The sequence below is a fragment of the Haliotis rufescens genome, unplaced genomic scaffold (assembly GCF_023055435.1).
Source record: "Haliotis rufescens isolate VD_foot unplaced genomic scaffold, xgHalRufe1.0.p SCAF_1, whole genome shotgun sequence".
Taxonomy (NCBI): domain Eukaryota; kingdom Metazoa; phylum Mollusca; class Gastropoda; order Lepetellida; family Haliotidae; genus Haliotis; species Haliotis rufescens.
In genome coordinates this window covers 33,904,582-33,923,592 of record NW_025963779.1, presented here as the reverse complement: position 1 = coordinate 33,923,592, position 19,011 = coordinate 33,904,582, and the positions used below count along the sequence as shown (strand labels likewise).

General features: G+C 41.4%; 1 protein-coding gene across 1 annotated transcript; it reads left to right on the top strand.

Annotated features, from left to right (window-relative positions):
* Positions 1-1,642: 1,642 nt before the first annotated feature.
* LOC124139442 (dolichyl-diphosphooligosaccharide--protein glycosyltransferase subunit STT3A) lies at positions 1,643-17,615 on the top strand. Its single transcript, XM_046506493.2, has 16 exons — positions 1,643-1,795; positions 4,087-4,206; positions 4,653-4,835; positions 5,468-5,613; positions 6,087-6,284; positions 6,418-6,528; positions 7,252-7,332; positions 8,151-8,307; positions 8,728-8,880; positions 10,606-10,688; positions 10,999-11,160; positions 11,623-11,811; positions 12,598-12,714; positions 13,413-13,515; positions 14,165-14,353; positions 17,111-17,615. Exons 2-16 carry the CDS (start codon positions 4,098-4,100, stop codon positions 17,254-17,256), a joined length of 2,127 nt encoding a protein of 708 aa, XP_046362449.1. The 5' UTR covers positions 1,643-1,795; positions 4,087-4,097; the 3' UTR covers positions 17,257-17,615.
* Positions 17,616-19,011: the final 1,396 nt, after the last annotated feature.

Below are 19,011 nucleotides of genomic sequence, written 5' to 3'. Positions count from 1 at the left end.
CACATACTTTTGTGGCTGTGTTTCAAGCTGTGTATAAACACAGAAATTATGAAAACGAGACAAACTTTAACATTAGGCGAACTGAATTGTAGAACTAAGATTGTACACTCCGAAGTTTGTAGTTTGCTGACGTTATCTGCGAAGTTCAGTAATTCGAATATAAACTGACTGCTGTGGAAGATTTAAAGGGCGCTTCCGACAAAAACGTATTTCAAACACGGGTCAATCGTTTTAAAAAATATTTGTGTTTGTTTGTCTGTTGTTTAACGCCGCACTCAGCAGTATTCCAGCTATATGAAGGCGGTCTGTAAAATAATCGAGTCTGGACCAGACAATCCAGTGATTGACATCATGAGCATCGATCCACGCAATTGGGATCGATGACATGTATCAACCAAGTCAGCGAGCCTGACCACCCGATCCCGTTAGTCGCCTTTTACGAGAAACATACTCGCCTTTTACGGGAAGTATGGGTTGCTGAAGACCTATTCTAAAAATATAATGATAAACAATAGATATGCCCCCATATTGAAACATGGCAGTTTTATAGTTTTCAAATATTTGTGAAATTTAAACATAATTTAGAGCCTGGTCATAGAATATATACAGAGAGAGAGAGAGAGAGAGAGAGAGAGAGAGAGAGAGAGAGAGAGAGAGAGAGAGAGAGTTATTTACGGTACGGGGTACTGATTATGTCGTTGATATTGAGATGTTGGTAATACGGTTCAGGCACCAGTTGTCCCGGCTGTGTTATATTAGAACGCAATGAGGAGAAGTTCACGAAGATGAACAAGAAGCACGCAAAGTGAACTGGGTTTTATTTGCGCCAGTCACCACTATTTCAGCACTTTATCACGTGTGTATAGCCTTTAAACCTAGTGGCTTATGTTGAAGGGCACTACCCACGTGTGGCTATAAATAGAGTTTGGGTTAGACAACCAGGGGTTGATATTATGAGCAATGTCCTACGTCTGGGTTCGCTGATACGTACGTAATCAACCAAATCAGCAAGCCTGGCCACCCCGTCCAAATCTAGCTGCCAGTATCGACTAGTTAGCAATTCTAATTGTGTACAAACAAAATTCTATTCCTTTCAAGTTTGGTTGAATATGAAAAAAGAGTTAATGTTGATTTATAAACAGAAGCAAAAGAAGACCATGGATGGAAATTCTAAATATATGGAGAGAAAAATCGCTGTGAGGAAATTATATATTTGCTGTGGGAATGTTCACCCATTTAGAGTCACACAGTTTGTGGGCAATTTCAATTAATAAGAATGATTAATTTTGGTAAGAACAAAATACGAATTTTGGGTTTAGGGTGGGAAGTAAAAAATGGTTGCAATAAAAATATGGCAATGGATTCACTGTGTTCATGTTAATAATATAACAGCAACAACTGCAGGATTTATATTGACGAAATGCAAATTTGAACTATCTGGTCCCGCCCACCCTCGATACTGACGTTTCTCAACGGAATTCTACGAGGGTTTCCGACTGCGACAGGTACCCGTCCCTGACTGATATTTCCGTAAAGCAAACGAAATGATTCTTTGCGCACTTGGTCAAAATCCCCTTCATAGACAGAAACGAGTCTAGTTAATGTTGGAAGACTGGAATTACTAGTATAATGCGACGCACGTCATATAATGCAGACGATACCCAGTTTAACTCATGCACCAATCGTAGTGCGTGTCACTTCTGCCGGTCGCCATTACCAAGTCGCCGGTGCATGTTGTAATAGAAATATAGTTTATCATCGAGACACATTCCCAAAACAAGCGTCTACACAGTCGGTAAGCATAGCTAATGGTGCATTCGTCATAGAATACAAGCTGTTTGTGTGTGTAGCGTAATCGTTGGACAGTAAACACGTGCCCTTCCGGAAAGTCGATGGTGCGACCACTCTGATGATGATGTGGCAAGCGCTCAAGTCATTGCAGATAAGAAATGTTTGGGTTGAAATATACTAACGATATTTACATTGGAACGAAAAGGGGTTTAAATGCATTCGCCTTATCTTACCCAATTAACTTCTTCATACGATTTGCACATTTTGCATCGAACAGTCTAATTTGCTGCATGGGTTTGTTTGACGAATTGACCCGTCAGTTTTAGCGTGTACAAAGTCAGTATGATACGTCTCATACTATGATGCCGACCGAGTATTGCAAATGGCAGCTCGAAACATTTCAGTTAATAAACATTTCGATCAGTACAGGTTTTTTACCTCCATAGATCTGGCTGGTCATTATGTAAGAATTCAATCTTTTGGCCAAATAGAAGATCTTGGGCCTAGATCTACATGTACTTCCAAGTATACATAAATCGCCTGCAAATGAATTTAAAATAGACATATTAACAATATTAGCAATGTGATTAAGGAGACAATATCTGCACATTGGATATGTTAAAAATAAATAGTATTGAACATGTTGAAGTCATATGTTTGTCGATTGTTGCAAAAAGAAGTGATACAACACGAAATTGGGTAGCCTGCAACCTCGGGGTATCGCGGTACTTGTCATGTACGCTACACGGAACAAAATGCACTCACTAACCTTTATGTTTATTTGTGTTTTCTGTATCAGATATCATTCATGTTATCAAACAATGCATATTTTACTGATAAAAGTTCATTATTTACATCAGTAGCTCCGAGTAAAAGCCGGGCCTCGCGCTCTGTTTGACAAGGTAGAGAACTCCATCGTATCGCGGTACAGAGCAAAGTTGTGTATGGAGGTCCGAATTGGACAAAAAGAGGACATAATTCTACCAACCACTTGGTATCATCATGCCAGACATCAGTGATTTGTTCAGACAAGTGCAAAGACAGCACAAGTAAAATTCTAAATGTGTTATCAGCAATAGGTATTCAATGCATATTTACCAAAAAGTAAGAGAAAAATATTTTTATAAGTCAACATCAAAATATCAGAAATGATATTTTAATATTGTTTAAAAAAAATTGGATGACAATAATTTGTCACAAAATGGAAAAATGTTAAAAGTCAACAATAAATATATGAAAAGCACTCCTAGTATGCCCATAGTATGTATTTATCTTTTGGTTACTAGTGAAGAACGTATTTTTAAGTTTGGCATTATGGCCCTTATGATCTCCCAATAGATTCTGGGCACCGAGCGGGAAAAAATGTGTGGACTACGTAACTTCCGTTACCTAATTGTTTACAAAGTGAGCACTTCCTGGTTACTGATTTGCATTAATAGACAGCTGCTAAGAGGCGTGTCCCGCGTGAACTACCGGAAATCACAAATGCCGCGATACGATGAATGCCGTGGTACCATGGGGTCCGAGTATAATTCTTTAAAGATTGAATGCGGAAAGTGTGCGTAACATGCAATCTCTGTCCTATGCAAGGGGGGCACGGATGGCCCAGTCGTCTAAGGCGCCGCGATTCGCTGTGCAGAGTTGTGTCCCTTGGGCACGCCAGAAACCTATGATTGTGGGTTCGAATCCCGGTTCGCCCCGATTATGTTTCTAGGTTTGTCAGCACCATACCCGTGCTCGTGGGTTTCACCGAAGTGGTAAACGTCTGAGACCTGCATCACTTCCGGCTTTCCTCCCACATTAAGCTGACACGCCGTGATATAACTGGAATACTGTTAAAAGCGGCGTTAAACCCAACTCACTCGCTCACTGTCCTATGCAAGTATATTTATCCAGACCCTGTTAGAATAGGTCCCCAGAAACATAGGAATAATTGTAATTGGTGGTCAGGCACTGTGACTTAGCTGACTGCATGTCATTGTAGCCTGACAGTGTGTATCATTGCTCATAGTATGTCACTGTTTCTGGTCCAGACTTGCTTATTAACACAGCGTTAGAAATTGGCACTAGTCCTGTAGTACTTACCAAACTGCCCAATAGTAAAGGTATCCTAAGGACTAGTAGAAATTGGCCCATTTTAAGGGTTTTGCTATATGTTATCATTATAAGGACTAGTGGACAAAAACTGTTAGTTTCTAACCCTGTTAACAGACCACTGTGTTATATCTGGAGTATTGCAGAGTGTGCGTAATCAATAAACAAACAAGACTAATTCAGATGTGTATGATGTTACAGATCCTCTGACCATGAAGACAGCTGCCCCAGCATGGGGCCCTCAGTGGCTTCTGAGAATGTCTCCGGACAAACAAGACACTCTGCTCAAGATGATGGTCTTGGCAATTGCTTCTGTTCTCTGTAAGCAGATTTTAACAGTAAACAAGATAATGTTTAGAATATAAACAATCATGTTACATCGAAAGACATACATAACAAACATATCAAACAGTGTTCAAGATTAAGCATGAAAGTCAAGGGTCCTTGTCATAGCCCTAGTGTTAAAACTTGAAAATGTAGAGAGTTTCTAGATTTAAATACAACCGGATTAAGCCACAAGGACCCAAGGAACCTTAATTTCGAACATTGCAGAGTTAACATTATATTGACTGTCTGGCAGTATCAACATATGATCAAATAATCATTTTAACATACCATGATATATTATGATTTGTAATGAGTTCTGTTTGAACAACTGATTTAGTTAAATGATGAATAATGCTTATGAATATTATATGATTTAGTCATTTATGTATTTTTCTTCCTATACTTAAATCATTTGATAATCTTTGTGCATTGTATTTCAGCCTTTTCTACAAGACTGTTCTCTGTGTTGCGATTTGAAAGTGTTATCCATGAGTTTGATCCTTATTTCAACTACCGTACAACTCGGTTCTTGGCTGAGGAAGGGTTTTACTCATTCCACAACTGGTTCGATGACCGGGCATGGTACCCCCTTGGTCGTATCATTGGTGGGACCATCTACCCAGGTGAGTCTTTCTGTTTAATTATCACTTTTCCATGTTTAAAGATAGTTTTTCCAAGCCATAAGAATAAATTGTCAAAATTATGATCGGTAAAAAAACATGTATGAGCTAAGATCCAAGATGAGTGACCAAACAATGGAATATGTACACACTTTAAATAGAAATAGCCACTCAAATTACAAATAAGACACAATCCCCAAAAGGTGTGCATGGTAATGATTTAGACCCGCCACATTTTTAATGGAACCATAAAAGACGTTAAAATATGGTACTTTTTGTTACCCTGTCTGGCGCTTGGCTTTCAGGGGCTAAAACAAGGACTGGTTGGCTTGGAGTCAGTATACTGTGTCTGACTGGGGTATTCATGTTAAACTGCGGCATGGTATCTCAGTAGGCTAGCCCTATAAATCAGCATCAGTCCGGACTAGTACAAGCAGCCACACACGTATGTGCATGCACAGCAATATATAAGTGCAATAATCTTGGAGGCCACGTTAAGCCCCATTTCACATCACCTCAATGGAATGCAGTAAATCACACAGACGACAACAAACCGAGTGCACACATTAGGTTTGTTGCTCTCTCCATTGAAAATTAAGCCTGTGAAATCTAACTCTTTCTCGATGTACATACAGGTCTGATGTTGACATCTGCGATTCTGTACCACGCTCTCAACTTCCTGCACATCACCATCGATGTGAGGAACGTGTGCGTGTTCCTGGCGCCTCTCTTCTCCAGCTTCACCACCATCGTCACCTACCTCCTCACCAAGGAGCTCAAGGTAACCATGGACACTTTCAACTTACCATTTTCAATTTGGGAAGGTTAAGATAAACATTTTGATTATTACTTTTTTTATGACACATGTCCTGCCAGTCATGGTTGTGTAAATTGGTTGGATCAGCATAAGACAAAAAACATACCCAATAAATGCCAAGGTTTTATTATTATCATATTAAAGGTACAGTAACCGAGGTAGCAAGCATTCATTTCTGCCAAAAACCGATATAACAAATTTAAAATCCTGATCAGTTGATCAATATGTCGAAAAATGAAACTTGGTACAGGAGACCAAGTTGTCTTGGCGAGTTTCATTCCATATGTTGGTGCAATTTGTAAAGCATGTTCTCTATTTTGATGTGATGTATTGTTAAAATAGGTTCAAACTACATAAGATCAGTTCTAGTGTTCATGTTGTCATGGTAAAAGGTAGTATTTGTCCTGTAGAGAATCATTACAACTGATGTGTTTCAGGATGCTGGAGCAGGACTGGTGGCAGCTGCCATGTTGTCCATCGTCCCTGGTTACATCTCCAGGTCTGTGGCTGGTTCCTATGACAACGAGGGTATCGCCATCTTTTGTATGCTGTTTACCTACTATCTTTGGATCAAGAGTGTGAAGACTGGCTCTATCTACTGGGCTGTTTTCTGTGCCCTTGCCTACTTTTACATGGTAAGAAACTAGTGTATATCTGCTTTGATGCTTTTGGAAAACTCAATAAAAACAGTTCGTTGAATCGCTTATACTTGCAATATATATTTATACTTTTGACCACTATACATATGACTGGATTAAATCAATACAGGTGTCCTCATGGGGAGGTTATGTTTTCCTCATCAACCTCATCCCCCTCCACGTCCTGGCTCTCATGTTGACTGGCCGGTACTCCCACAGGATCTACGTCGCATACACCACGGTAAGACACCCACAGGGATCATGGTTAATGGCACTATTTTCAGGCCGAATTATACGGTGGGTCCAAACTTATGCCTGTTTAATAGGGCTAGTCCACTGAGATACCATGCCACAGTTTTACATGAATACCCAACTCCAAGATGACCTGTCCCTAATGCCAAGTTACAGGCAGGGTAACAATAAGTACCATCTTCTTTTAACACCTTTTGGTGCAACTTGGCTAGGGGGATGAAACCATGGCCTCCTGCTCCCTGGGCAGATGTTCTGTCCACTACAGTGCAGTGTTTGACACTGACCAAAATTTGTCTGTGGTCCAAAGGACCAGCACATAGAAAATCTGCTGGACCTGTTGGATCGCTACTAAACACAATGGTGCTGTCCAAATTGGTTTTTGAAAGGCATTACTTCTGCCTATTTCTACAAACTCTTTTAATTTGGGACTCACTTTCCAAGGGGGTATTAGTCACCTCAGGTCTGAGGTGCTGCAGTTTGCTATGCAAAGTTGTCTCCCTTAGATAAGCCAGAATCTGCTGGTCATGGATTTGACTCGTATCTACTAAGATATTGATCCTTGGCCCTTAACCATTCAAGTGGTTGACATCAGATGTCAGCTGGTTGTCCTGGCCCAAGCTGGGTTTTTTATGTACCGCTATAGTATTGTAGTATCAACAACATGCACTCATTAAAGGCGTTGAAGCTGTTTTAAGTTTGACCTTTGTTTCAGGTGTACTGTCTGGGGACCATTTTGTCCATGCAGATTCCCTTTGTAGGCTTCCAGCCAGTCCAGTCCAGTGAACACATGGCTGTAAGTACATGTACATTGACCCTGTATGGATTGCAATTGGTCTCCAGCAATGTATGCAGCTGCCACAAACCTTAATGGATTGGGTGAAGGCTTGGTGACTATGTTGATTGCATGTCATCATATCCAGACAATGTGGATCATTACTCACAATTTCAACCACTGGATTGTGTGGTCCAGACTTGATTGTTTAGGAGTGGTGTTGGACAACTTATTAAAAGGTATTGAAAATGTGTATATGAATTGAGTGATGAGGTATCTATCACCAGAGCTCCAGATAAGCTGCGTATCTGCGTAAAATACGCATCAGAAATGCAGAAATATGCAGTAAAATAAAATCCAAGCGTATCAAATACGCAACGAACATTACAGATACGCTACAAAAATAAAACTTTTGCGTATCATCAAAATATTGTGAAGTCACCCTGCGTATTCGATTAGCAAATCAGCAACTTATTTTGAAATTATAAACGGGCATTCCATCAACCTTGCCAAACTCCCAAGATGACAGTTACATCATGATCATTTGCCATCACACTTTCTTGTGGAAGTATCGTGGTATTTTTGAGTCCTATAAAGCTCTCAAACCCACATGACACCAGTTCGCGGGGACTAGATGAACAGTGTTTTTAAATATTTAACATAGATACCCACATGTGTAAAAACTAGTGGGTAACAGAAATTTGAATACCCAGATAGAATTACTGATACCCAAGGATTTTCAAATGCATGGGTAAAATACCCACAACACCAAAAGCTTATCTGGAGCTCTGTATTACATTATTGATTCAGAGGTACAAAATTCAGTGTCTATGTTGCAGGCTCTTGGTGTGTTTGGACTGTGTCAGATCCATGCCTTTGTGGACTACCTGCGCTCCAAGCTGTCGTATGACCAGTTCACCCTCCTCTTCCGCAGTCTGGTTCTGTTTGTGGGCTCAGCTGTGTTTGGTGCTGCCGCCATCGCCACCGCTCTCGGCAGTATCCTTCATCTACACTGCATGATTGCACATCGGCTAGCGCATGGAGAAAAGACAACATGCCTCTTTTATTGTTTTATACCATTTTATGGCACAACATTTTGTAAAACGTGCAGCTGTACGGAGACAGATTTGATTGGAATAACTGCTCAGCACATATAGCAGGTGTGTTTAGAAACCTTGTTTACTTAAACTTTCAGAGAACATATTACAGATAAAGTTAAGGATGTATATGAATATTGAAAATGAAAAATATATTCTGTTTGTAGCAAACATTTATCTTGGTAGATTGACAATGATAGAGCTCAAAAGTCTGTTGTATTGGTTATTCATCACGAAGTAAAAGGGTCGTATTTCATGAATATGAACATGAAATGTTAGTAAGGAATGTTAAGACTGTTGCGTTCCTTAACCATGTGAGAAATCTCCCCCTGGACTGGGCGTTTCTACTCCCTGCTGGACCCCTCCTATGCCAAGAACAACATCCCCATCATCGCCTCCGTCTCTGAGCATCAGCCCACCACCTGGAGCTCCTTCTACTTCGACCTGCAGTTCCTGGTCTTCATGTTCCCAGGTCAGTCACAGCAGGGGGTGGGGGTAGGTGGGGATCAGTGGGAGGTTGAGGATCAGTGGCAGGGGAATGAATAGTGGGAGGATGGGGGTAGGAGGAATAGTGAGGATTGGTGGGAAGGAGGGTGAGGTACAGTAGGAGGGTGGGGAGCAATGGAAGTTTGGGGAGCAATGGAAGGGTGGAGAGCAATGGGAGGGTGGGGAGCAATGGAAGGGTGGGGAGCAATGGAAGGGTGGGGATCAATGGGAGGGTGGAGAGCAGTAGGGAGCAATGGAAGGGTGGAGAGCAGTGGAAGGGTGGAGAGCAGTAGGGAGGGTGGGGAGCAATGGAAGGGTGGGGAGCAATGGAAGGGTGGAGAGCAGTAGGGAGCAATGGAAGGGTGGAGAGCAGTGGAAGGGTGGAGAGCAGTAGGGAGCAATGGAAGGGTGGAGAGCAATGGGAGGGTGGAGAGCAGTGGGGAGCAATGGAAGGGTGGAGAGCAGTGGAAGGGTGGGGAGCAATGGAAGGATGGAGAGCAATGGAAGGGTAGGGAGCAATGGAAGGGTGGGGAGCAATGGAAGGGTGGAGAGCAGTGGAAGGGTGGGGAGCAATGGGAGGGTGGAGAGCAGTGGGGAGCAATGGAAGGGTGGAGAGCAGTGGAAGGGTGGGGAGCAATGGAAGGGTGGAGAGCAATGGGAGGGTGGAGAGCAGTGGGGAGCAATGGGAGGATTGAGAGCAGTGGAAGGGTGGGGAGCAATGGGAGGGTGGAGAGCAGTGGAAGGATGGGGAGCAGGTGGAGGATTGAGAGCAGTGGAAGGGTGGGGAGCAATGGAAAGGTGGAGAGCAATGGGAGGGTTGAGAGCAGTGGGGAGCAATGGAAGGGTGGAGAGCAGTGGAAGGGTGGGGAGCAATGGGAGTGTGGGGAGCAATGGGAGGGTGGGGAGCAATGGAAGGGTGGGGAGCAGGTGGAGGATTGAGAGCAGTGGAAGGGTGGGGAGCAATGGAAGGGTGGAGAGCAGTGGAAGGGTGGGGAGCAATGGGAGTGTGGGGAGCAATGGAAAGGTGGAGAGCAATGGAAGGGTGGGAAGCAAAATGGGAGGGTGGGGAGCAATGGAAAGGTGGAGAGCAGTGGAAGGGTGGGGAGCAATGGAAGGGTGGGGAGCAATGGAAGGGTGGGGAGCAGTGGGAGGGTGGGGAGCAATGGGAGGATGGAGAGCAATGGAAGGGTGGGGAGCAATGGAAGGGTGGGGAGCAGTGGGAGGGTGGGGAGCAATGGGAGGATGGAGAGCAATGGGAGGGTGGGGAGCAATGGGAGGGTGGAGAGCAATGGAAGGGTGGGGAGCAATGGGAGGATGGAGAGCAATGGGAGGGTGGAGAGCAATGGGAGGGTGGGGAGCAATGGGAGGATGGAGAGCAATGGGAGGGTGGGGAGCAATGGGAGGATGGAGAGCAATGGGAGGGTGGGGAGCAATGGGAGGGTGGAGAGCAATGGGAGGGTGGGGAGCAATGGGAGGGTGGGCATTAGTGGGAGATGGGATTTTATCTGGTTTACCTATTCATCCAGGAGCCATGTAGTTTCTGTCTGAAATTTTCCAATGGGAGGATAAGAAAAGGAGTTCCTAGACAGTATCATGCATCCATGCATGTAACCTAGCTATGACAGAAATCACATGGTAGAATTTTCTTCAAAATGAGAATCAGCCTGATTTATTTCATAAGTCTTACTGTTCATACTGGGTTCTATTTCAGTTGGTCTGTACTTCTGCTTCTCTAAGCTGACAGATGCCAACATTTTCATCATCATGTATGGAGTCACCAGTATCTACTTTGCGGTATGTTCTTAGGGATTCACAAAATGATTGACCCACTTTTCTTATTTCTGCATTGAACTTCCCACTGAAATAAAAGTAATGCTTTGAATGAAGCTCTTAAATAACGCTTCAAACCAAACGAATCTCAATGCTTAGAATAATGAGTCTGAAATAATGCTTCAAACAAATGGATCTTAAAATGTTTTGAACAAAACAGATCTGAAAGAAGGTTTTGGGAACATGGTGGAAGAACTCATTTACAGATGGGTATGACATAGTCTATTTAAATACTTGAAGCTAGTTGTCTGACAGTAGTAATTGGTTGTTCCAGGGAGTGATGGTTCGACTGATGCTGGTTCTGGCCCCTGTCATGTGCGTGTTGTCTGGCATCGGTGTCTCCTCCATCCTCAGCACCTACATGAAGAACCTGGATGTTGCCCGCAAGGACAAGAAGCCCAAACGGGCTGATGGCTCATATCCTCTGAAAAATGAAGTAAGTACATTTCTGACCCCTCACAATCAAGAATATGCTTTCGTTTCTTCATATCTTCCAGCTCCTGTGAAGATTCCAGCTCTTCATAAGGGCCGACTACAAATTAACATTGTATGTGTATGTGTGGCCCGGTTGTGTGTCATGGTGCTCTGTTGATGTGACTGATGCATAGACACTGGTCCAGATTTCTTTAAAGGCTGAAAGTGACATAGTTGGAATATTATGACTGTAGCATTCAAAGGCTTTCTCTTGCCTAGGGGTTGAAGTGTTCGCTCACTGTGCCAAAGTTCTGGGTTCGATGCCCCACATCGGTACAATGTGTGAAGCCTATTTCTGGTGTCTCCAACTGTGATATTGCTTGGAGCGATGTAGAGGTCTTTCGGTGACTATATTCAGGGGGATTAAGACTGTACCTGTATGAAAGTTGCAAAATCCCAATATTGTGATGTAATTCTTTTCCAGATCGCCTCAGGCGTGGTGATGATCATGACAGCCTTCCTCATCATGTACACATTCCACTGCACGTGGGTGACCTCCGAAGCCTACTCCAGCCCCTCAATTGTCCTCTCTGCTCGTGGTGGTGACGGCAGCCGGATCATCTTTGACGATTTCAGGGAGGCTTACTACTGGCTAAGGCACAACACTCCGGAGGTTAGTGCGACACTTATGTCAAGGTCTTGTTTAAATGTTTCAGTTTGCACAATGAGCAGTCTAAAACTTGTACCATTGACTGTGCCTGAGTCAAGTCAAAATATCGATATGTTGATACAATGTGTTTCCTAATACAGTATTGATATCATGTCATATGGACATTAGGGCTGGGACGGGTAACCTTGGTACTTGGGCCAAGTGGGCACTGAGTACTGACCTGTGGTCAGTCATGTGATGTAATGTTTAATGACAAGCATTATCTGTAACTCCATGGTTACACTACAAGTCACTAATGTTCGCATTTCTTTCGGACCAGTCATTATGCATGCATTCCTTCTGACTTCAGTATGTTTGAATAAATACAAAGCTTCAGTAATCTTCAGTGTAAGCATTACTGAATCGCTTTATATGTGTTTCTAAATACGTTTTGACAAGGCTCCAGTCAAAGAATTCCCAGTCTGACATTTTGTACCCATCTCTTCAGGGTCAGTTATTGGGGGTTGGATTCCCAGGTAGTAAATTTGGACTCATCCCAGCCCTAATAGAAATCATGGGCTGACTTGTCTGTTACAAATGTTACAAACAAAAAGTCTTTGCAAGGAAACAGGAAACAAATATGATGAACACCAATCATAAGTAACAGAAGAAAGATCAAAATCTTGTCTACATTTAAAAACCAAAGTTGTCAAATTCTGTCTGTAATACTCTCTGTAGTTTGATTCATCTGAATGTAATGTTACTTTTCTGTGAATATGTACTGAGTTATCCAATGGTGCTGATTTTCAGGATGCCAAGGTGATGTCCTGGTGGGATTATGGGTACCAGATCACAGCTATGGCCAACCGGACAATATTAGTGGATAACAACACTTGGAATAACACGCATATCTCCCGGGTTGGCCAGGTAAACCATGTTCAACATAGAAAAATCTTTCTTCCTCTCATGGTTTTTTGAAAGATTTATTTTCATTTCTAGTGTGTAAACTTTGTTTGTTGTTTAATGCCACTCTCAGCAATATCCAGCTGCTTGACGGCGGTCTGTAAATAATTGAGTCTGGACCAGACAATCCAGTGATTGACATAATGAGCATTGATCCACGTAATTAGCATATGATGACATGCATCAACCAACTCAGCGAGTCTGATCACCCAATCCCGTTAGTCGCCTCTTACGACAAGCATACTTACCTTTGATGGCAAGCATGGGTTGCTGAAGACCTATTCTTCCCCGGATCTACACGGATTGTGTGTAAACTCATCGCTTTGCATACATTCAGTTATTGAACTTACAGCAATATTATGCTTTTTATTAGGTTATCCTTGGGCAACAAGTTGTTGAGCTGCTAATTTCAGTCACTCATACTAGCAGTAAAAAGTATAAAACCATAGAAGTTGCATGAACATGAATACATGACACTTTTTTATAGATAACAGCTTCAGTATTCTTTGTGAGGATGAAGGGGCAAGAAGTAGCGCTGAGACTTTGTTACAAACAATAAAGAAGTTGTTGTCCATAAAAAAGTGTCATGTATTCAAGTTCTTTGATCGTTTACTGGAGACTAGATTACTAATCATGCTAATGGTTTCTGTCCTCTGTTGCAGGCCATGTCCAGTACAGAAGAAAAAGCATATGAGATAATGCGAGAGTTAGACGTGAATTATGTGCTGGTAATATTTGGAGGCCTCACAGGCTACTCCTCTGATGGTGAGTGGTGGTCACATATTTCCCCAAACTCCTGGTTGCCTCTTATCACAGTCTGTCATGTGACTTTAAAAGATGATACTTGTCGTTAAGCTGTCTGACGCTCGGCAGCTAGGCATTAAGGGGCTAAAACAAATATTGGTCGGCTAGGAGTCAGTATACTGTGTCTGAGTAAGGTATTCATATTAAACTGTGGTATGGTATCTCAGTGGACTAACACTATAAAATTGGCATCAATCTGGACTAGTAGAAACAGCCCCACACACACACAAATGTCATGTGCATGCATGTCACTATAAAAGTCCAATATTTTGGAGGCGATGTTAAACCCCATTTCACCTAACCTCATACAGCTGATGATGGCTCAACATTATGGCTGATGGACAACAGGGTTTGAAACATCTGTCCAGTAACAGGTTGCATGGTGGGACTTGGATGACTGTCAACATACCTCCCAGATTGTTGGTCATGCTGTAAACCACTGGTGGAGTCTATTAGAGCTAGTGTAGATGACTGCTGAATGCAGCAACAAAGTCTGGCGTTCCTTAAGGATAAAAGTTGATCCATTAAATGGCAGGGGTGGTTCACATTTCTTAACGGAAGCGTATGATTTCATGTTAATAGCTACGTTTCACTGCTCCATGTGCTTCAGATATCAACAAGTTTTTGTGGATGGTGAGGATAGGTGGCAGCACTGATCGAGGTCAGCACATCAAAGAGAGTGACTACTACACGTCTCGCGGCGAGTTCCGCGTTGACAAGGAGGGCTCTCCCATCCTCCTCAACTGCCTCATGTACAAGATGTGCTACTACAGGTTCGGCTCAGTCTACACGGAGGCCGGTAAGTGCAACAGAACACATCAACATGAGAGATGAATTGTCACAACGCCATAGTGTTTTAGTTCTTGTCAATGACCAGAGTCAATATTCTGGTTTCCTTTCAAAGCCCGCCCAATAGCTGCAACATTGCTATTAATGTGTTTGGGACACTCATTACTGATACTCATATATAATGTTTAATGGAGAAATGTGTGATAAATGTGTTGAGTATGGAGACAGAGACCATATAATAGAGGGACGGCCCTCACCAACAGTTTATCATGAACCATCAGCGCTACGGTCTGGCATGTAACTGATACACCCTGACACCCTGCTGTTAACCTCCCTGTACCGCTGCAGATGCGCAATAGATGCGCAGACATTCACGACTGACCATTCTGGTAACCACGTAAACAATATTACATAATATCCGGGGTAAGAGTTAATTCCCTAAGCCGAGATTTCTCCGACTACGACCAGCGACAATCCAATAAAAGGACGTCTCTTAGCGGATTACACAGATTTTGTATGATATCTCTCATTAGCACATGTCAGTTGGCTGCAAATTATTTGCTGAACATGTGTGTCTTCCGGGACATTTATTTCAATTTACATATCTCATTTTATGCTGCAATTGTTAACTATTATAAATAAACAAATATACCAAATCTACTACGAACGCCACAGAAAACTACGATCCGGTAAATTGCACAGGAACTCAGGAAGTGTAAATAAAACTCATTCAGAAGCAGGGAAGACACTTGTAACATATCACCATATTCCCGATGTTCACAAAATATATCTCCAGATTAACTTCATATCTTATATTAAGTCCAGACTAGATTTACTTGCAAAAATGCATGATCACCGACTGGTGTAAATGCTTTACTATTAGCCAGAAAAAAAATGACGCCATATTAATGTTTTTATTTCATGTAAATTCGCTACTATTTTATAATGCTAATAGTTCCAATGAATTAAAAATACACATTAAACTACGAGCGTTGTTAAATGAATTTTCGATGTGTCAGACAATGGGCTTCGAAAGAATCAAATGTTATTGGTTAATGCCAGTTTGGGGCTAGCAGTGATAATAGGCTTTGACGGAGCGAGATAAGTTTGACACCTTCGACCTTGTTGTCTGGAACTTCTCTCCCGACGACTGCCGATATAATCCTTCTTTTTTCTTGGCATTTACAAAGCAAATGATAGTTTTATAATACAAATATTTCATGTAACGGATTTTTATTTTTGTATGATGTTTTCATTGTTGTGTAAATACACAAAGTAAGTAGTACCTTCATCATATTTACATTATTATGATTGGGTTTAGGCCAAGATCATTTTGCTCATAATCAATATTTACACGGCATAAAATAAATAATTGATTAAATATAGTCATGATTAATACAGACAAAATCTTCAGAAGATAACAAATATGTAGTATTGTAGTATGTAGTATATGCGCGATATGTGATAGAAGCCTAACTGAAACAAAGTTAAACTTACGAAAAAATGGCGAAAGCAAAGGTAAAAAAAATACGCGTCTTACAAAAACAATTCTAATATCATACAATATAAGTCACTTTGTATAATGTTTCAAAAGATATATGCGGATGATAATCACAGACAAAATGCATGTTATTTCGTCTGCTATATGGTAATTTAATTTAAAATATGTGACGTAAAATATGGCCTTGCGCCAAAAATCATACAAAAAAAACTACCGATCGTACCTAAATAACTTTGGTACCAAGCCAAAGGGGAAATCGTGATGAATGTAAAACTATTTAATTCAGGACCGATGATAGGAACACATTCGTCTGAAAGCATGCGGAAATTAAGAGTTGTGGTGTAATTATTTCGGGAAAAGTCAGATTTAGTCCCATTTCTGGAGTCAAAATCTGAAATATCGCATCCGCCCTAAATTTGTAAATGGCACTAAGCCAATTTTTAACATATATCCTTTTTATACACCTTGGTAACCAAGGACTTTCATTGCGAATTAGAGGCCGTTATTGAAAATCAAAATCTGCACTTTTGCCGATTTTACATATGCGCCATTTTGTTCTCTCGGACAAAGACAAAGCGTGATCACAGTCATCAAATACAGTGACAACGACATGCTTTAGGGCACTAACAAATCTCAGTTGTAATGTTAACAATGTTAAGAAATACATGAGTGTAATTTTGTTTTGTAAAATATATCTTTTGCATGGGAAAAAAAGGCGACAGCGATGACTGCAGTTAACGCGTTTCTGCTCGCTTCCGGACAGGCTGCGCAGTACAAGCCGTAGCACTGATGGTTTCGCGCATAGGCTAGAGGGCCGTCCCTCTATTATATGGTCTCTGATGGAGAGAAATACTAAGCATGGCTAGTGGCTAGCTCTTTTGATATGTGGGAACTTTTATTGAAGAATGATCATCGGAAACATTTTCAGTTTGTAAATGGCAATAACCAGTTTAAAATGTACAGCAAACTTCAGTGGCAGAGAGATTAGTGATGTCATCTGATTGTGGAATCATGGCAGCTGATGACATCACAATGGTCAGCAAGGCATTCATTATAGTGATATCTTCAGATCTTCCTGATCTCACCTCTGTGATATCTCCTATGGAAGACAGTTTTGGATGATTGGTCACATTAGTACTTATGATGTTCATACTATTGACTTCTGGTTTCCTGGTCAGAAATCTGAATAATGACTGGCTATGGCATATTACACCATGATATTCCCTCCCAAACACAAGTTTATCAAGTGCACATTCTGTATTTCAGGCAAGCCTACTGGGTATGACAGAGTGAGGAATACTGAGATTGGTAACAAGGACTTCGAGTTAGACGTCTTGGAAGAAGCTTATACCACAGAACACTGGCTGGTCAGAATATACAAGGTGAAGAGTCTGGAAAACCGTGGAGTGTAGTGCCTGTCTCTCTCTCACTGGCTGTAGGGAGACTGGCTACAGTCTAGCCTGACACATTTCACGTTTCAATATTGTCATGCTTGCTGCTGAACATTCAGATATCCTCTTATTGGTTTTCACATGGCAGTGTTGGAGTATGGACATGGTCAACCAGAATTAACAAGAATACTTTACAAAAAGTAAATGAAAAATTCCTGAATTTTTGGGAGTATAAGTTTCCATGACGATCTGGTAATAGTTGATCTATAATCTCTTACTGACACAAGTTGGCCGCCATCATCCAGCTCACAGCGGCATCTCTACAGCCTACACTCATTTCCTTGTACATGTTTCACTTAATAAATATTTTATTACAAAGAGGAATGCTTTGGCACTTATTATCCCCCCGGCATATGCGGGGGGATATAGCGATCAGCCAGTCTGTCTGTCCGTAATCATTTCCTTTTCCAGGGCAGAATTCCAAAACCATTCAGTGTATTTGATCGCAACTTGGCATATCTATCAGGCACATACTGAAGTGGTGCCTTTTGATATTTTGGGATTTTTCTAATTTTTATTTTTTATTTTTTTTATGGAATGAAGTTGGACATAGACTCAATTGGGGATGGGGCAGAATTCGAAAACTATTCAGTGTATTAGGTCGAAACTTGGTAAATCTATCAGTCTCATACTGAAGTTGTGCCTTTTGCTATTTAGGAATTTTATAAATTTTTATTTTTTACGTTTCCATGGCAACAAGTTGGACTTAGGTTCTATAGGTTAGAGTTCGTTTCCGGAGCATAACTCAAAACCTATTCAAAACTTTCTAACAAAACTTTGCATGTCTATCAAACTCTTGCTGAACTGGTGCCACGTTCCCATGGCAACAAGATGGATTTAGGTTTTAATATAGGGTGGGTTCACTTATGGAGTAAAACAAATAAACTGTTAAATATTTCCTTGCCAAACATTGCATGTCTATATATATATATATATATATATATATATATATATATAAAAAAAGCACATACTGAACTGGTGCCATATTGATATTAAGGATAAAAAGCACATACTGAACTGGTGCCATATTGATATTAAAGAAGTTAATAAATTTGAGAAATTTCCATTGCAGCTATTTTGAAATGGGCTAAAAGAAATGTTGGGTCACTTACCTGGTTTTGGACCATAACGTGTTAAAATTGGCGGCGGATATAGATGACTTCGTGACTGTACGCTTGTTTAGTCATTGTTTCTTGTAATTTGTTTGCAAAAAAAACAAACCCACAGAATAGCACATTTACTTGCGGTTACTTTACAGACAGCTGCCGGGGGGGATATGTCATCTTTCTGATGACTCCTGTTGATTGTTACTACCACTCATATTGAAAAATTGTAACAAGCAGTCCATTACTGTTTGTAATCTCTCTTCATCAGCTCTTGGCAGAAAACATTTAGTAAGGGTTTTCTGAAGGTAAATTGCTTGTGTCTGACCTTTCCAACTTGCATGTGATTTTTGTGCTGCACTTGGCTATATCATCTTAGCCTGACATCAGCATCGATCCACACAATTGGGATACATTGACCAAGTCAGCGAGCCTGACCGCCCGATCCCGTATGTCGCCTCTTACGGCAAGCATGGGTTGCTGAAGACCTATTCTACCCCGGATCTTCACGTAGATCAAACCCAGTTCAGCCTGGAAAGATAAGCGGTCAGACAAATCAGTAGTGAGCCCTGCTGTCAAGAAAAAAGATGCAATCAGCCTGATCCTCATTTCA

Coding starts and splice junctions, on each gene's coding strand:
- LOC124139442 (XM_046506493.2), top strand. CDS start 4,098: ATGAAGACAGCTGCCCCAGCATGGGGCCCTCAGTGGCTTCTGAGAATG. Junction 4,207..4,652: donor GGCAATTGCTTCTGTTCTCT/GTAAGCAGATTT, acceptor ATTGTATTTCAG/CCTTTTCTACAAGACTGTTC. Junction 14,354..17,110: donor CTCAGTCTACACGGAGGCCG/GTAAGTGCAACA, acceptor TCTGTATTTCAG/GCAAGCCTACTGGGTATGAC.